This window comes from Pteropus medius, unplaced genomic scaffold (genome assembly GCF_902729225.1).
Source record: "Pteropus medius unplaced genomic scaffold, Ma_sr-lr_union100, whole genome shotgun sequence".
Lineage (NCBI taxonomy): Eukaryota > Metazoa > Chordata > Mammalia > Chiroptera > Pteropodidae > Pteropus > Pteropus medius.
Window position 1 is genome coordinate 46,119,493 of NW_024349800.1, and position 18,136 is coordinate 46,137,628.

Consider the following 18,136-nt stretch of genomic DNA (forward strand, 5'->3'; position numbering starts at 1 on the left):
GCGCGTGTGCGGCGTCCGCCACTCTCTCCCTTCCCCGCGGAACTACGGTTACCGATGTGCAGTTCTTCTCTACGTTGTCTTCCGGAACTGTCACTCTGCGGGTTTAACCGCCCCTGGGAGTTTCTTAGCTGGGAACTTTAGTCATTAACTCACAGAAGAGACGGCTGCTGTTTGGGGTTGCTCGGCTGTTTCGTAGGGTTTCTATCTCAGAGTGTCATCGTTTTCTTATACGTAGTTCTTTCAGCATTATCTGCCAGTCTTCCGCAAAGGATGTTTGACTTGAGTCCCATCTCAGAAGCAATGGGTACCAATCTAGATATCTAGGAGGGAAGTACTAGTAGAGACGTACAAATTCAAGGTCACTCAAAACGAAAATGTTCAATGAGATGCAGTCAACGATTCCAGACGTTTAACTAAATTAGTACATGTTTAGATGAATTAGTTTTCTGAGGAATTCAAACTAGGCCTTTTTATTTTTTTAAATCTATTCGTTGTACCTTCCTTTGGGGATCTACCTACTCACCTCTGCTGCATGTATTCTAATGAACTGCAAGCACACAACCCCACGTCTCATATCACAAAGGTGGAAATACCAGGTCAATCATACTCCTAGAAACTGGAATCTTTAATGGAGATACACTAGGATAGAAGGCAAAAGGAACTGAGTGCTCTAAAGAGTTAGTTGGTTTATCATTTCATCTCACTGAGCTCCAGAGATGCCAAGTTCCTAGACGGGTCACTTGATAATGTAATCTATCCCATAAACTACTCAATCTATCTCTGTTTCTTTCTCCCTCTCCCTTTCTCCTTTCCTCTCCATCGATCTGTCTCTTTCTCTCTCTCCTCTTTTTCCTTGGATTAGTCGTAATTTTTTTTTTTGTTGCCTAAAACTGAGGAATCCTAACAGATACAAAGTCCCCATTGTTTACAGTGTGAGGATTGCAAATGCTTCATGCCAAGAATCTCCACATTCTCGCCACAAACTTTATCTAATTTTTCCCCTCCACTACTTCCCCCACAAATATAGTCTACTGCAAAAAAAAATCTCCGTTTCACTCCTACTTTCCCCTTCCCTGCTTTTCCTGTCTGTGTGTTTTCTGAAATGTTCTTTCTTTAGCATCTGATTCATTTCAATTCCTGACTTTTCTCTTTTGATCCCCATAGTACTTTTTGTTGTTGCTGTGTGAGATCTATTATATTTGTACATAAATGAATAAAGAAAATGTATTTAACCTATATGTATAATTTAAAGAAAAATAATAAACAGCATCCAAAACTAATGTAACCAGTTCCTTGAAGCACTCTGTGAGTCTTTCCCCAATTTCAATCTCTTTTCTCCCCCTCTAGAGGAAGCGGCTATCCTGAATTTTGTGCTCATCATTCCTTTGCCTTTCATTTTAATTTTGCAGTGTATGTAGTTATCTCTAAACAATATGTTGCATAGTTTTGCCTGGTTTTGACACAAACGTAATCATACTGTATATACTCTTAATTAGTTTTTTTCTGCTCAATATTTAAGTGTTTGAGATTCCTTATTGATTTGTATAGCTATAGTACTTTTATTTTCACTGCTATATTCCATTATATTAATTTCCCACAATTTATTTTACCCTTTAACTGTTGATGGATATTTAGTTTGGTGCCAGGTCTTTCGATTTTGTTTTTTCCCCTTAAATAACTTTTTAACTTGGCCAAGACATGGCCCAGTAGTGGTTCTGGAATCAGACTGGTTGCATTCAAATCTTTGCTACACCATTTTTTGTAATATTGGACTAGTGATAGCTTCTACATCTATCACAGAGTAACAGAGTAGTAGGCAGTGCCTGGAATTTAGTAGTTGCTTGATATTTGCTAAATAAAAATGGCTCTCCCAGAGCTACACATATACTATAATCCAACTAAAATGAACTATTGACAAATTTCTGAGCATTCTTTACTCTTTCCCAGGACTACAGTTATCCTCAGGTCATTTTTCTTTCCCTTAGAATTGCTTCTCTTCCTACCTCCACTGTTAAAATCCTTTGAGACTTAACTATAATGTTATCTTCTTGATTAATCCTTCTCTTATAACCTCCAGTAGAAATGATCCTATTTTTCAATTCTTAGGACAGTATGGTTGTGTTACTCTGTGGCTCTTCTATTATATTGCCCGTATAAAAGTTATATAAATACTTTATCACTTTCTGATATAGATTATAAACTTATTTCAAGGCAGTGGCCAAACTTTACACAACTTGGCTCACTTTCTGCACCTAGCCTGATGCCTTGCTTTTGGTACTCATTTAATAAATATTAATAATTCAAAAAACAATTCAGGCATGGTGATTGTTGTAGATATCTGTTGTTGTGTAATAAGCCACTCCCAAACTTACTGGTTTAAGATGATAGCCATTTATTCATTCACAATTCTTGAACTGGCATTTTGGGCTGGGTTCAGCTAAGTGATTCTTATGCTAGCCTTGCCTAAGGTTGTTCATGTGGATGAAGTCATCTGATGGCTTGACTGGGGCTGGGTGGCCTCGCTATCCTCACTCACATGTACAGATAGATGCTGGCGGTGGCTATTGGCTGTAGTTCATGTCTCCAACAGGATATTCTAGACTTCTTTACATAACATGTGGCTTCCAAACAGAGTGTGAGCGGAAACTGTGAGGTCTCTTGAAGCCTAAATTCTCAAGTTGCACAATGTCATTTCTGTTACATTCTGTTATGAAAGCAAGTCACAAAGGCCAGCTCAAATGTAAAAGATGGGAAAATAAATTTTATATCTTAATAGAAGAGTGGCTAAGTCACATTGTAAAGGTGTATGTACACACACACACACACACACATATATATGGAAAGAATTACTGTGGTATTTTCGCAAGCAGTCTACCAGTGATTATATGTAGAATTTCCTTTTACCTCAAGTGCACATTGATGCTTAGGATGGACCACTCATTTAGGAAAGCATTTTCTAACCATCTTGCTAAATTATAAAAACCTTTGTAATTTCAATTATGAGGTAATTTAACATACTTAAGTTTAAGGAGACAACGATGATGAGCACTACTATTAGCTAACATTATTGAATACATTCTGGGCTAAACAGTTTAACTTTTACTGTCTTATGTAATCATCACTATTTAAACATTATTGTCTCCATTTTTTAAAATAAGAAATTTGAGGTTCTAACAGTCTGTTACTTGCCCAACATCATGTGTTAGTTAATGACACATACTACTTCAGTTCTTAAGGTAAAAATCTAGGCTTCCAGAGAAAAACATATTTATATAGTCTGTTTATATTTTATTATGAGATAAATATATTTTTAGACCCTGGAGTAAGAGTGATCTTTTATTCCTGGTCATTCATGTGTTGCGTTTCTGGCCTCTAGCCTCCCTTGTTCCAAGTCTCTACTATCCAGTTGTGCTTAATATTGACTGTACTTTTCTGTACCTTGACTTTTTTTTTTTTGGTATGGTAAAATATGGGATTGAGAATCAGAAAGACTGAAGTGGTATTCTGGTTCTCCCACTTATTAGTTGTGTGATATGGAACCAGTTCTTCAACTAGTTAACTCCTTTGTAGAATGAGCAAAATAAGAATTAAATTACAAAATGAAAGAATAACTCTAAAACCTCCAGCATAATACTTGTAATATAAGACTTAATCAATTTCGTTTTTTGTCTCTTACACCTACAATGCCATTCCAGAATTCTGAAAGCAATTTTTAGTAATCTCAATTTTTAGTATCTCAACTCACATCTTCTTTAGGTATCTCGATGTTTAGTAATCTCAACTCACATCTTCTGCCTCTTGAAATTATATCCCAGCTAACCCCATTTTCTGAATTAACATCTTCCTAAATTTATCTCAAGAAAAATAGTGCCTGGATATTACCCTGGCTTTATAATCTGCCTGGACTGATCATCCTAACCTTCTCAGCCATTTAACCTAGAGTGTGACGGCCTCCCAGTTTTCAGATGGTAAGAACTTGCAGTACACTTAATCTTAAATGGAATCTGGGCCAGTGTCACCGGGACAAAAAGGAGAAGCTCAGTACTGTGCTAACTAATCCAGGACGTTTGGTCACTTTATCACTTTAACCCATTAATCTATTTACAAATGATTACCACCAAATAGTTTTTTGGATAATTTAGCTCTACCTCTCTTCTAAGGAATTCCCTAAACCTTCAGTTTAAGAGATGCTGGATTATTTGAAATAGGGACCAATGACAAACATTAAGGACCTCTCTTAAATTAAAAAACAATAGTAACTAAAATAAAATGACACACCTAGAACCAAAAAAGGAGATGACTGATTTTGAAAAAAGCAAAAAACTTAAAACAAAAGGCATGGCTGAAGGTGAGGGGTGGGAGTAGAGGAACAAGTAGGGGATTGTTATCCTATAGCTGTGTTAATAAGCAAAAACATAATTGTGGACAATTGATCATTTCCTTGTATCAATTCCACATTGTGACACATATTCATTCACTTGTTCAAAAAATAGGTATTAAGCTTGGACAACATGCAGGCCATTGAGTAAGGTGCCAGGATTATAGTAGAGAAGAAGATCAAGTTTATAGTCTAATGCAGTGGTCAAAGAAACTAAAATAGCAACTAGCAGCAGCTGTCAGATATATAACATATGAGTTCCATGTGTGGGTGTAGAGTTCAAAAATGCATATATGATGAGAATGTTGGAGACCATGAGAAATTGGAGAGTATCATCTCCTTGTTAGATGGGATAGCTATTACTCAGCTTCAGCTGATTTTTGCCTTTTAGAAATGTGTGGTCTACTGTTGTCAGATTTTCAAAATATTTCAAGAGAAACCAGAATTCTGATTTTTATGTGAAATCTATTGCCTAGGAGATACTGGTTTAAAATTTAAAAACAAATCAAAACAAAACTGAGATACCAGTTTAAGTTTCTCTAGTTAAAGAGGATTTGTTACCAGTGCAAGTGGGAATGGGCTCATGGTTTTGAAATAGTAGTAGGTGTAAGGGTATATATTGTTACCTAACCTGCTCAGCTTGATTTTAAAGCTGTGATTTTACGGAAGCACAAGCAGAGTCAGTTAATACAGAATTTTAAATAAGTGCTCTGGAATGGCAGTCTAGATTATCAGAGGCTGTATTCTATCATCATTCTAAACAAAGTACTTGGATATATAAATATACTATTACATTTCTATATTTATGGTCTGCAGTGTATGTTTACTCTAGCGCACATGAATAGCAGGGTAATGGGAACTGTTAGCATAGGGTGAATATTGGGGCACATAAAAGTTGTCTGTTTTTCAAGGGTGGTTTCTACCAACTGCATGGTTTCAGAAGCTTTCTTTATCTTTGAGACCCTCTTCTCCATCTTGTCAGATAAACTCGGTTCCTATATTCTTGTAAGGATACCTGAGTTTCTCCATTTCCTCTCTTTGTTAGTGTTTCAGTCTAGAAGTTCTAGAAGTAGAATTGGTGTGTTAAAGTGAAAATTCTGTTTTATTTACTATTACCCCTCTTATCGTAAGAGGGATAAACTGAGTAAGAACTCTTTACATAATATGTGGTAGTGAATAGTGAATATTTTTTGGCTAACTGCTCAGAATCCATTCCCTTTCTTCCCCCCTTCCCGCCTATTTATGATTTTCCCTTGAGGAATCAGTCCTCTCCCATTGCATAGCAGGCATGCAATTTAGGTGGGATTAACTACCACCAGGTCACATCTTTGTCATTGTTTAGGGATAAGCAGTAAATTCAGGTCTGTGTCAGTCCACATAAGCATCCACCTTATCAAAATAACTCGTTCAAATTGGCAGATCAGAGCAAAGTTCAGACTTTTGGTTCATCAGTAGAACTATGAGAAGTAATGCTTTCTTTCCTTGAATGTGAAAAAGAAAGCATGTAGCCTGAATACTAGCAATCATCTCTCATGAGAAAAGCAGACTGAGGATTGAAGATAATTGTACATAGGAGAGATGAAGGGAGAAAACTGCAGAGAAATTATATGCGAGCCATGACTAAACCTTGCCTGATGTCCACCTTACTACTGAGCTTTTCAGTTGTTAGCCAGAAAGTCTCCTTGATTGTTTGACAAGTTTGAGTTGGGATTTCTATTACTAGAAACCAAAAGCATACTAACCAATATATTTGTCCTCTATTTATGTACAGCTAGGAGTATAACCTTTGGAATTAGATGGATCTGGGTTAAAATTTCAACTAGCCATATAATTACTTATGTAACATTATGTGACAATTTTTCTGAAATCTATTTTATCATCTAGAAAGGGATAAAATTATCTTATTTTATAGGGATAATCCTAACTACCTTACAAGGGTATTAGAGTATTATATGATGGTGTAAGTAAATCACTTCGCAGGGTACCTCAACATAGTTGGACTTCTAATTCAATTTTTTTTTTCCTGTACTCTCTCACATGTGAATGCATTATCAATGCATTGATATTATAAAGAAAACATTTAAAAATAATCTTGTATTAAAATTACAAGACTATCCATTTCTATTTTATTGCCTAAGTTTGTCTTTAAGAAGACAAATGGTTTGAATATAAATTAATGTGGAATGGCTTGGGATGTTTTAAAATTAAAAAATATCAAAGTTATATATTGTACCTAATAACCCATGACCTATTTGTAAATATAAATTTATTTAGTCTAAAAAAAAAACAAAGCATAAAATCAACTTTTAAAAATTGAACATTATTTAAGAAATTTTAGAAAAAATTGGAAATATAACCTATTATGAGAAATGGGAGAATAACTGACAATTTAGAAAGTGAAAATGATAGTAAGGTTAGCTTTTTCTGCTTCTTTATTACTCTCATTGCTGAAATCATGTCTGTATCATAAAAATCAGAAGAACACATTTATATTGTCTTAAAAAGCACACTTGGACACTTGAAACTAATGTAACTAATATTGTATACCAACTATACTTAAATTACTCCCTGTCCCTCCTTCCCCCACCACTGTCTCCAAAAACAAAAACCAAAAAAGTTCATTTGGAATGTTCCTTGATATACCAACATTTCTGAGATGGGAATGGTGGCAAGGGTGCTTGGGTATGGGGTTTGGTAATGGAGACAAGGGAGCTATGGGTAGAGTAGTTGTCTTCCTATATTAGCCACCAAGAGATACTTCCTTGGAAAGTGATTTACCAAATCTGGAATATTTATTTCTAGGTCATCTCAAGAAGTGGTTGGTGTCTCTCCCCACGAACTGTGCTCAGAGGGCCCATTTACACTTAATAAGTTCTATATATTTCTCTACAAACACATTTGTGTGTGCGTGCTGAATTATGTTCTTTATTTCTCTGAGCACTTTCTATTCCACAAATTACTTAAAAGAAGAAAAACAGCAAAAAAGATTGAACATTATTGTAATGAAGTAGGTATAGATAAGATAGCTAACCTCACAGCTTACAAAGCAATTTCATCTTATTTCATTTGATCCTCTCTATGAGGTAAGAATTGTTTCCTAATTATATGTGAAAAAACATAAAGGTCTGAAGAATTAAACTGTGTAATACCATATGACAAACAAGTGAAGAAACCAGCTTTTAATATTTATCTATTCCCAAATCAAGTGTTTCTCTGCTACACATATTGTATTATTCTTAAATAAGTATTGCCTGTCTAATAGGTTAATGTTTTATAAATGGAATTTGCACCAAATCCGTATAAAGGGAGTTAAGCACAGTAGTTTTTCTTTATTATCCTAAGTTCTAGAATTCTAGTTCTAGAATCTATAACTACTTTCTCCCTAAAATCCCAAGAAAGGCAGAAAGTTGAGAGTAGAACTTTGGTGCCAGTGCTTGCTTTCCCCATATAGTCACTCCTTTCGAAAGTATTTTTATGGAATATAAGAAAGAAAAAAATACAAAGACGAATATAAGATCTTTGCCTTTGAAGAGCTCAAAATCTAATTGTGTTAAAATAAACAAAATGTAAGGAAGAACGAAGTGAGTACCATAATAGAACATAATAGAAACAGAGAGGAGTCCTGAACAAAGTTTGATACAAGTTCAAATAAGAGTTAAATGTTCTTCTCATTCTTTTATCACTTTCTAGACAGTACACATTATTGCAAATTTCTGTCATAAAAAGTTATCCTCTTTAGAATTTTTAATTCATATCAAAACAGCATTCTGCAGTATCTTCAGTTACTTGATATTTCCTATTACTTTCTTGCTAATTAATTTATATCATTTCTAGCTGTCATTTTTTTCTGCCCATCTTTCTGCTGCTATGGCTCGTTCTTTGAATCCTTCTATTAATAAAGTGTCAATGTAAAAACTTTAGTGAAGCTTTTTTTGTAAACCACCCTAGTAATTATCTAGATTGAGAGAAACCTGCTTGATAGTTCATTGTTCTGTGCTGCTTCCTTCAGTAATCATTTTTATATTGTCTTTTTTTCCCCAGAAGTGTCAGTGTATATATTAATATCCAACTTTGACTACGGGTCAACTCAATTAATGTTGGGCACCTACACTGTGTGAAGTACAAAGATATATAAGACAAGGTCCCTACCCTGAAGGAGCTGTCTAACTTCCTACTTCACTAAAATTGGCAGTACTAAGAAAATGTAAATGAGCAGGTCTCAGTCACATTCTGGAATTTGGAAATATGTATTGAGTATATATTGGGAAATGCATGGATATATGATAATATAACAATGCACATTAACTATTCTTTTAAGTTTCCTAATTATTCTCTGGCCTTATTTGCTGTTATTTCCCACTGAAAAGCATTTAATCTTGAGTTAATATGTGTTCTAGTCAATTTCTGTATCCGGTACATATACATCCACATCTTTGCATCAGTCTTACAAGAAAAATCCTCAAAGTGCCATATGATAGTTGTCAATCACAATAGTATTCAGGCATACATCATAAAACTTAAAAAAACCCCAAAAACCCACAAGTCTAAGCTCCTAAACACATTTTATTTACTTTAGATCTTTATCTACACAATTTTTTAGAGTAGCAAAATGCAGTCGTAGTCTCTTTTTTAAAAAACTTAATGGTATAATCATACATACTTCCGTATTTCTAGAATCATGACTTTTAATGGCTTATATTCTATATATCATATTGATATGCCATAATTTAGTGTCCAAATAGTTGATATGAAGTTTTCAAATTATTATATTATAAAGTGCAACTACAAATGGGATTATTGAATCAAAGACAGGAACTTTAATGACTGTACCATTCATATTTACATTAAAATAATTGTATTTATTAAAATTAAAAATCTGATTTACTAGAGACTTTTTTATTTAAAATTGTGCGTAGGAGGCAAATTATCCTTTGCATTTTTTACAAATACAATAGTATCAATAGTATCACGGTTTGGAAAGCCAGTTGCATATTCCTAATCTTGATACAAACGTAACATTAACATTGCATATTCACAGATTTAAGGATTTAAGCTTGCTATGAAACCCCCAAACACTGCTTCCCCCATCTTTGGCTTTATAGTAAAACCTGACATTTTCCCGTAGACTGCTGAGCTTGGGTCTGAGATTTTCTAGTAAGAACTACCTAGTAAGTGGTTTCGGTTCCGCGAGGAAGAGCTTGGGTAGAAGCTTTCAGGGAGCTCTGAGATCTGGCTGGGCCGAACGCCTGCCAGCTGAGCCAGTCACTGGGTCTGCAGCTGGCGTGGCGCTCACCATGGCTGGGCCGATCGAGGAGTGTTTTTCTCTAAGCTCAGGTGACCTGACCTTACCCAGAACCCTGCGAACCGCAGAGAGGAAGTTACACTCAGGACGGGTCAGAATCTCTCCAATACCCCAGGCCTGCTGGAGAGTTCTGCGCAAGCGCGGCAGTCGTGCGACATCCGTCACTTACGGCGGAAGCGGTTTGTGCTGGGAGTTGGTGGCGCGGTGCAGGGCTCCTAGGAACGGACGGACGCCTCGGGCGCGGGTAATCAGCTCCCTTTACCCCTCCCCCAACTTCTTGTAGGTACTTGGGATCGTGGAGCTTCTGGACCTGATGCGGGCGCGGGATGGTGGACTGTCTCATCCTGCTTCTCCACAGCTTAGGGTGCTCCAGCGCCCAGGTGGGGGTGAGGGGCGGGGTCGGGGGCTAGGCTGGACTCCATCCTGGCGTCTTAGTGTTGAAATCTCCTTGGTAACTCACGGTTCTTGTTTTCCAAGACTTGTATCCGGGGACTGTGACTTGCTGGGTCCGCCATGGAGCCAGAGCAGATGCTGGAGGGACAGACGCAGGTACCAGGAGGCCCTGGATTCAGGGTGGCGGTGTGCAGTGAGAAAAGGTGGCTGATGTTTCTGTGACCTGTGTTTTGTTTTCTAGGTTACAGAAAATCCTCACTCTGAGTACGGTCTCACAGATAACGTCGAGGTAACTCGCCTAGTTCTTATGCCATTTCTGTGCGTCTCTTGAGAGCAAGAGAAAACTTGGGGTCCATTTTTATTAGATTGCTTTGCACAGGGGAAAACTTTGTTATTATGAACTAAATAGTATCAAATTATGGGTAGTTTGTTTTATTAGCGGTACTAACGCTTCGAGATATACACTCGTACAATTAGTTTTGAGTCAAGAGGTTGAACTTCTGAAAATGATGTAAAGAAACATTACTAATGGAGACTATCAGAATCGTTCTGTTTGGTGGCTATGGATGCATCTGTTGGGATATTGCTTTGGAAAAACCACACGTTAAAATTAGGAAACCTATTGTCTTTGTAGCTGAATCAACATTTAATGTTGATTTCTTTGCAGAGTTCAGTAGTCAAGTGCCATTGGAAGCTATAACGCACAAGGTAGAACTTTTTGGAAAAAATGAATTAACCAGAACTGGGTGGAATTGGTTAGGAAAATAGAGGCTTCCTGAAGGAGATGTGTGCATTGTACTACAAAAAGAAAGACTACTGGTGATTAATTTTGGATAAATGAGGGCAGGAGCGTTTTTAAAATACAATAAATCGTATTGCTGATCTTGACCAACAGCTAGGGTTTGCTGGCATGTGGAGTGATACTCTGTCTATAAAAATGCTAGGAATGTTTATCGCTTTAATATCGGTATTAGGAAGGGAATCCATCTCTTCATAATGCAGTTTTTAGTTGAACTGTTGCTATGCTGAATCTGGTGTTCTAGTCATTTAAGACACTTATTTTTAGGCGTTAGCAGTCTTTTCTTGATGGTGCTTGTGTGAAGCCAGAGCCATGGTTTTGTAGAGCTGTGGTACCCAAATGCTTTTTCTCAGACCCTCAAACTAATTTTCATGGGAAAGTGAGGAAAATAATTAGGAGAGTGGAGCGAGTGTTTAACAGTGTTACATTATTTGGTGATTGGTCTTCCTGCTATAATTTTAAAATGCCTGTTACTTTATTAATTAATGGTGATAGTAAAATAACAATTATGTTTATTTGTAAGTTTTTACTTGGCAAAATAGAATTAACAATCCTATGTTGGTTTCTTTATCATTGTATTATTTTATTTCTAATTTGCTTTTTTATATATATCTGAAAGTCTGGAAACCAGTATTGTACAGCTGCTGCTGCTTTTTCTCTTATGATTACATTTTATTTCCTTTATTGGCTTATTAGTTACTATTTTTGAGGTGGTTGCTTTAAGGTGTATAGTATGCAAGTTGAACTTGTCTGGTGATATTGTATCTTTTCATGTATAGTATAAGAACCATAAAACAGTAATCTGTTTCCTCCCTCCTGGCCTTTGTACTTTTGTTATCATATATTTTACTTCTACGTATGTTCTAAACCCTGTACATTATTTTTACTTTTCTTTAAAAAGTCAGTTTTTAAAAAATATATTTAAACAACAATAAAAAGTAGTGTTTCACAATTACTCACATTTATTTACCATTTCTGGGCTCTTCATTCATTTTTGTAGATCCAGACTTCCATCTGTTATTATTTTCCTTCCACCTTAAGAGCTTCCTTTAACATTTATTGTGCAGGTTTGTTGGCAAGGAATTCTTTAAGCTTCTGAATGTCTGAAAAGGTCATTTATATTGTTTTTGTTTTTGAAATATTTTTGCTGGGTGTAGATTTGCTTCACTGTCTTCTGGCTGATGTTTCTGCTAAGAATCTTTGCTTCATACTTAATGTCTTTTCTCTTGGTATTTTAAAATTTTTATTATAGGTTTTAAATAATTTGATTATGATGTAGATTGGTATACTTTAAAAAAAATTTTTACATTTCTTGTGCTTAGGATTTGTTGATTTTTTTTTTTGTGTCTGTGGGTTTAGAGTTTTCATGCAGTTTAAAAATATTTCAGCCATTATTGATTGTTTAAAATATTTTCAAATTTTTTTGGGTATAATTTATTTGTGCTTTCTTCTATCTTCTGGAACATATGGAATACCTTCTAGTTTAATGGCACTGCCTATTCTGCCATTTGTATCATTTGTTTCTGTGGATTGATTTTTCTCCTCATTCTGGGATGTATTTTCCTGCTTCTTTGCTGCCTGGCAATGTTATTGGAAGCTGGACATGGTGAATTTTAACTTATTGGATACTGGTTTTTTGGTATTCCTTCTTGAACATTCTTGAGCTTTATTCTAAGACATAGTTACTTGAAACGATTTGATTCTGAGGTTAGTGCTTTGTTAAGTGGGACCAGACCAGCCTTTACTGTGCCTCTTCCTCCTCTTGCATATTCTACCCATTGCTTTTATGTATCATGATGTTTCCCCATTTTGGGTCATAGGAACTACTCCCAGCCTTGTGTGAGTGCCAGGTATTGTGCCTACTGCTGCTTCCAGGTGGATTTTTCCCTGGTCTTGGATAGATCCCTTACACCCCTGCACTGATTATTCACCAGAAGACTGGAAGGCAGTCTCTCCTCTCCATTCAGCTCTGCTTTCTTCAGTACTCTTGTCCTGCAAATTCTAAATGTGTTGATCTCTTTGAATTTTCAACTCTCTCCTGAACTCTGAGATGGCCGAACTCTGCTTTGGTTCCCTCTCCCTGCATTGCATCCTGTAAGTTCCCTAGGCAGGAAACAGTAAGCTGGGACAATTGTAGAGCTGAGCTCATTTTTTTCTTTTTGTGATCACTTTTCTACACTGTTAACAGCTTATTATTTACTTTTTTTGTGGTAATTTGGTTACGTTTTTAGATTAATTCAGGATTTTGACTTAACTAAAATTAAAGATAGCAATTTAGCATATAGTGAGTATCCAATAAATATTTGAATGAAACAAGTGACGATTTAGTCACAGAGTTTATTATAGGATCTATAGGAGTTGTTTAGGCATTGCTATTATTGAAGGCATTGGAATGTCATATAACTGACTAGTTTTTGTCATAGGTATTATCTTTTGAAATTTACTGACGACCAATAAGTAATCTATGGGCAAATAAGTTGCTATTTTGTACATTAATAAGGTATAGAAAATTATTTTCTTATTAAATCCCAAAATTATATTGAAAAATCATAAGTGGGAAGTGTCTTTCGAAACCATGGTATATATGTTGGTATGCGATTAAAGTTTTTTCTCACTTTTTACAAAACAGATCTGAAAAAAAATGTGGAAAAAAAATTTTTTTTGTTTTTATTGATTGATTAGTATTCAGTTTGAGTATGTTTGGAGCAAAAGTTCATTTAAATCAAGGTGCTCTTAATAGTGTTTTGTGTTTTAGATAGCCACTTATTTCTAAATTTCTAAAATGGTAGATTTTCAAAAGAAGGCAGTTTTTCAATAATTTTTGGTGCTCCAGATGTCAGATAAATCTGTGTGAAAGGCTCAAAATTTGGGAGCTTTTAGGAGTAGAATGTATAAGTCATTGTTTCCTAAACATCATTTGAATATCACATTAATCATCTTTTCCCTATTAGTCATTTTCCCTGTTTTTTGGCTGTTACTTAATATGTTTTATTAAATCTATTCACTTTTTAAAATCATGGATGCATTTCTTTAAAAAACATAAATGGAGAAAGCATTCTCATTGCGAAATATTTTCACTATTTTAAAAGTGAAAATAGTGAATACTAAGCAGTGGTAATAAATTTTAGCTGGATTCTATTGCTAGTGGGAGGCTTTAAGCCTGAAGCTTGCTCTCTCCAAGAAGGGAGCTTTGCAAGTGTTACAAAAGTGTTAATAATATGTTAGTACTAAACTGAGACTTTGTCCTTGATATTCTCTGTGATGAAAGTATTGAAACAGGACTAGCTTTCTCATTATGATTCAGTGCTACTTAGTGTCATGTCCAGGTTTTTTGAAGCACATTTTAAGAAGATATTCTTATGAAGAAAAGAAAAAAGACTTTTTTTTCTAAAAAACCAGAGGAAAGAGAGGAAAAGTAAGATCTGGAAATATGACATTAAAAGAGATTATGGTGCCTTCAGAAAGAAGAGTGAATGAAATTTAGGGACTAGTCTGATTTTACTTTAGAGAGATTTGCAATTCAATACCAGTTTTCTAGTCATTGACTATACTTTTCTGTTAGTGTCATGTTTCCATTAATTTTTGTTTAGCACTTAAAACAATCTAGTTATTTGTAATATTTGTGCATGTTTTTTGAATTTGCTAGAGGATAGTAGAAAATGAGAAGATTAATGCAGAAAAATCATCAAAACAGAAAGTGGATCTCCAGTCTTTGCCAACTCGTGCCTACCTGGATCAGACAGTTGTGCCTATCTTATTACAGGGACTTGCTGTGCTTGCAAAGGAAAGGTAAGATAATAGTGTTTGTAAACAAGGAGTTACTAGAGAAAGCAAAATAAAGACCTTCCTAATTGAAATGTCATTTGTTATATATAGTTTTTTCTCTATATTAAAAGAATTTATGGATATTAAAGATTTTTTTTGTCAGGCATAATCTCAGTTCAGATACTTATTTTTTTCTACTAGTCTTAGATCATATGCATATTTATAAAGATTTGTGATCATGGTATTCATGTAATTTTATATCTCCTTTTTACTTAATATTATAACATAAAACTTTTCCTATATCTCTGCATAGCTTTCATGATTATAATTTAAATTATAATAATGCCACAGTTAACTTAGCCATTTTCTCATTGTTGAACATTTAGGTCCAATATCCTTGTGATTATTAGGTTTATCTGTTTTCATGCCTCTTTTATTATTGTTTAATTACTTCGTTAAGATAAATTCCTAAGAATTGCTTTGCTAGTTCTAAGGACGTGACTATTTTTATGGCGTTTGCCACAAAATATCATATTTATGTCTAAAAGTTTATTCTTAAATTTTTTCCAATGTTACTATAGCCTCAATAGTGTGAGTGGTTTTTTTTCCCCAGCATGAGTGATAAACATTTTTTTGCCAAGTTGTTTTAATTTACATTTCTTCATTAACAAGATTACAGTTTTTGTCTTTTCTGTATGTTTCCCCCCAGTATTCTACCTAAATTCTTTTTGTGTAAGCAATCTACTAAAAAATTTTTTGTGTGTTATATTAGCATTTATTAGGTGTGGATTATGTTTTATTCAAAGAATAACACTGTAGCAAACTGATATAACTTGATAAGAAACTTGATGGAAATATGTTTTATAGTTAGATTGTATTATTGATTTAGAATAGGTATATTTGTTATGTAAAATTATATGATAAACATTAAATATTTGTTTTAGGTTATATTTATAAAATAGGATTTATTTGTGACTGCAGTATGTCTTGGCTCTACTTCTGACAGTTGAAACATGGACATCTATATTTTTTTTTCTTTCTTTATAGAAGGCTAGTGTATTAGAATGTCTAAATATTACTTTACATGCTACAAGAAAAAGTTTGAAGTTATTTTTAAGTAACATGTTATTAGTAAATACAATTTTTAAGTACATGATTTATTAAATTAATTTTGAAAAATATTGTCTATGTCTAACAAGTTCCAAAAGCTGTTTAAAGGGCTAATGGAATGTTCTGAGATCATTATAAGTCAATTTTCAGTAGACCTTTGTCTTATAGGGTTTAAATAAATGTTTCCCCACTTTTCATTTTTGGACTTGTTTACGCAGCAAGAATAATTTGTGTAAAAGTGAAATGTGTGAAATAATATCCCTTAATTTAAAAATATGTTTAAATTCTCAGGGATCTCGTGTCATGGCAGTGTTAGAACTGTTATCGATTTAAATTATTTGAAGAAAAACAGAAGTGACTTCTTAAAAAGAAACAAAGCAGACCTTACTTGTTTAAGTGAATATTGATTGCTTCCTTTGATTTGTCACTTGGGGAGTTCACCTATAAGTCTTGGTGATATCAACTACAGCCATTATCTTGTATTGTTTTTGTATTCTTATTGAAGGATAATATTATAGAAAATTAAGCATACCACAAGTGTATGGCTTGATGAATTTTGAGAAACCAAACATATCTATGTAACCTGCACTCAAATGAAGAAACTGAGTACTGCCAGCACCTCAGAAGCTTCACGTGTGGTCCCTTCAAGTCATTATTCCGTTGGAGTAATCATCACCCCATTGTCAGTACATTTTTGAAACTTGTGTTTAGAATTGAGTTCATTACAGATTTGTGCCATACAAAAATTTCAGTCTCTTTAAACTACATTTTTGGCTAACCTACTTGACTATGTCATTTACTGTATTTACTACAGATGGCCTTTTGAGTGTAAAAAGAAAATTAAACTTTAAAAGACGTGTTGTCATTATGGAACAATACATTTAAATTAACACATCTAGAACATAATTTCTAAATTGTGGCTTTCTTTTCCCTTACAGACCACCAAATCCTATTGAATTTCTAGCATCATATCTTTTAAAAAACAAGGCACAGTTCGAAGATCGAAACTGACTTATCGGGAAGAACAGAAAATTTTGGTTTCTACTGTACATTTACATGATTAAGAGGCAGCTTTTGTTGCCATGATTCCCCTCCTCCCCCACCTTTTGGAAGTATAAGAACCTTCAGGGCAACTTAGTACCAGAGTTGCTGAAGAAAACATATTTCACTTATTTTGGTTTAATCACCATACTTATTTAATGAGTGTATTCTGTGCAATTTTTTCTCAGATTGTCTTTAACTTTGTTTTTAAAATGAACTTCAAAATAAACTGTTAAAACTTTATTTTAAAGTAGTTTTTGTTTTATATGACATATAAGTGGTTTGTTTTTGTGAATTGCTTTTTGTGTCTTCAAACGCTGCAGAGTTTTACGACAGTGTGAAAATACATCAGAGTCAAGTATAATATATAAAAAAAAAATCTCAGGTTTCTTCATCGTTGTCCTACCTCTTCAAGGGTGAAATCTGGGTATCTTCAGGTTTAACAACTATCACAGGTGATTCTAATGCACAGTAAAGTTGGAGTACTAGTATAAGCACCACAGAGAGTGTATAATACCCTCTCATGTTATCAGTGTTTATGATGATAACGTAATAATAGCTAGCATTGCAGTTGTATGTGTTAGGTGCAGTATTATTTTACTTAAATTATCTCTAATGTAACAGCTTTGCAAAGTAGATATTGTTATTCACATTTTGCAGATGAGGAAACAGATTTGGAGAGGTTTAAGTGACTTGCTCAAGACCACACTACTGGTAAGTGAATGGGCATTCAAACCCACTTCACCAATGTGTTGCTTATAGCTAAGTGAGAAGTGCTCGTGCTAGTTAATATCATTGCTTCTTTTTGCAATAAAAATATAGCAATCCTTTTTTTGGGGAGGTCTGCCCACTTTATCCTGCATGAAGAAATTGAGATAATGCACTAAGAAAAGAGAAAATTATCTGAAGAGAGCCAGGCAGGAAAAATATTAGAGCAGTAGTTATCAACTAGAAGTGCTGCATTCCCCTCTCCCCAGAGGACATTTAGTTATGTCTAGAAACATTTTGGTTGTCACACTGGAATCAGGTGCAGTTCTACTGGAATCTAGTTGGGTAATGGCAAGGGATGCTGCTAAATATCTTATAATGCACTGGACAGCCTGTATGCCCTACCTCGCCCTTAGAATTATCCAACTCAAACTGTCAGTAGTGCTAAGGTTGAGACATCCTGCTTTGAAGCATATTAAAGACTTGTGTCCAAGCTGAACACATAAAGGCAAAGTTAGAAATTTAATGCTGATAAGATATGTCTTATAGTTTTCCCTAATACAGGAAAGATTTCAGTAGGAGTGATTCTTGCAGGTAGGTGATATTGTTTCGATTTATATCCGTAGACCTATGTATTTGA

The 18,136-nt window shown here is 34.6% G+C and overlaps 1 protein-coding gene across 5 annotated transcripts; it reads left to right on the forward strand.

Annotated features, from left to right (window-relative positions):
* Positions 1-9,736: 9,736 nt before the first annotated feature.
* Positions 9,737-17,031, forward strand: DPY30 (dpy-30 histone methyltransferase complex regulatory subunit). Of its 5 annotated transcripts, none has more exons than XM_039887470.1 (5): positions 9,737-9,924; positions 10,158-10,229; positions 10,315-10,362; positions 14,519-14,661; positions 16,686-17,031. In XM_039887470.1, exons 2-5 carry the CDS (start codon positions 10,194-10,196, stop codon positions 16,756-16,758), a joined length of 300 nt encoding a protein of 99 aa, XP_039743404.1. In that variant the 5' UTR covers positions 9,737-9,924; positions 10,158-10,193; the 3' UTR covers positions 16,759-17,031. The 5 variants fall into 5 exon arrangements, with proteins under 5 accessions (XP_039743404.1, XP_039743403.1, XP_039743407.1 ...); XM_039887469.1 differs by having other exon boundaries at positions 9,853-10,060; XM_039887472.1 differs by lacking the exon at positions 9,737-9,924 and adding an exon at positions 9,962-10,066.
* Positions 17,032-18,136: the final 1,105 nt, after the last annotated feature.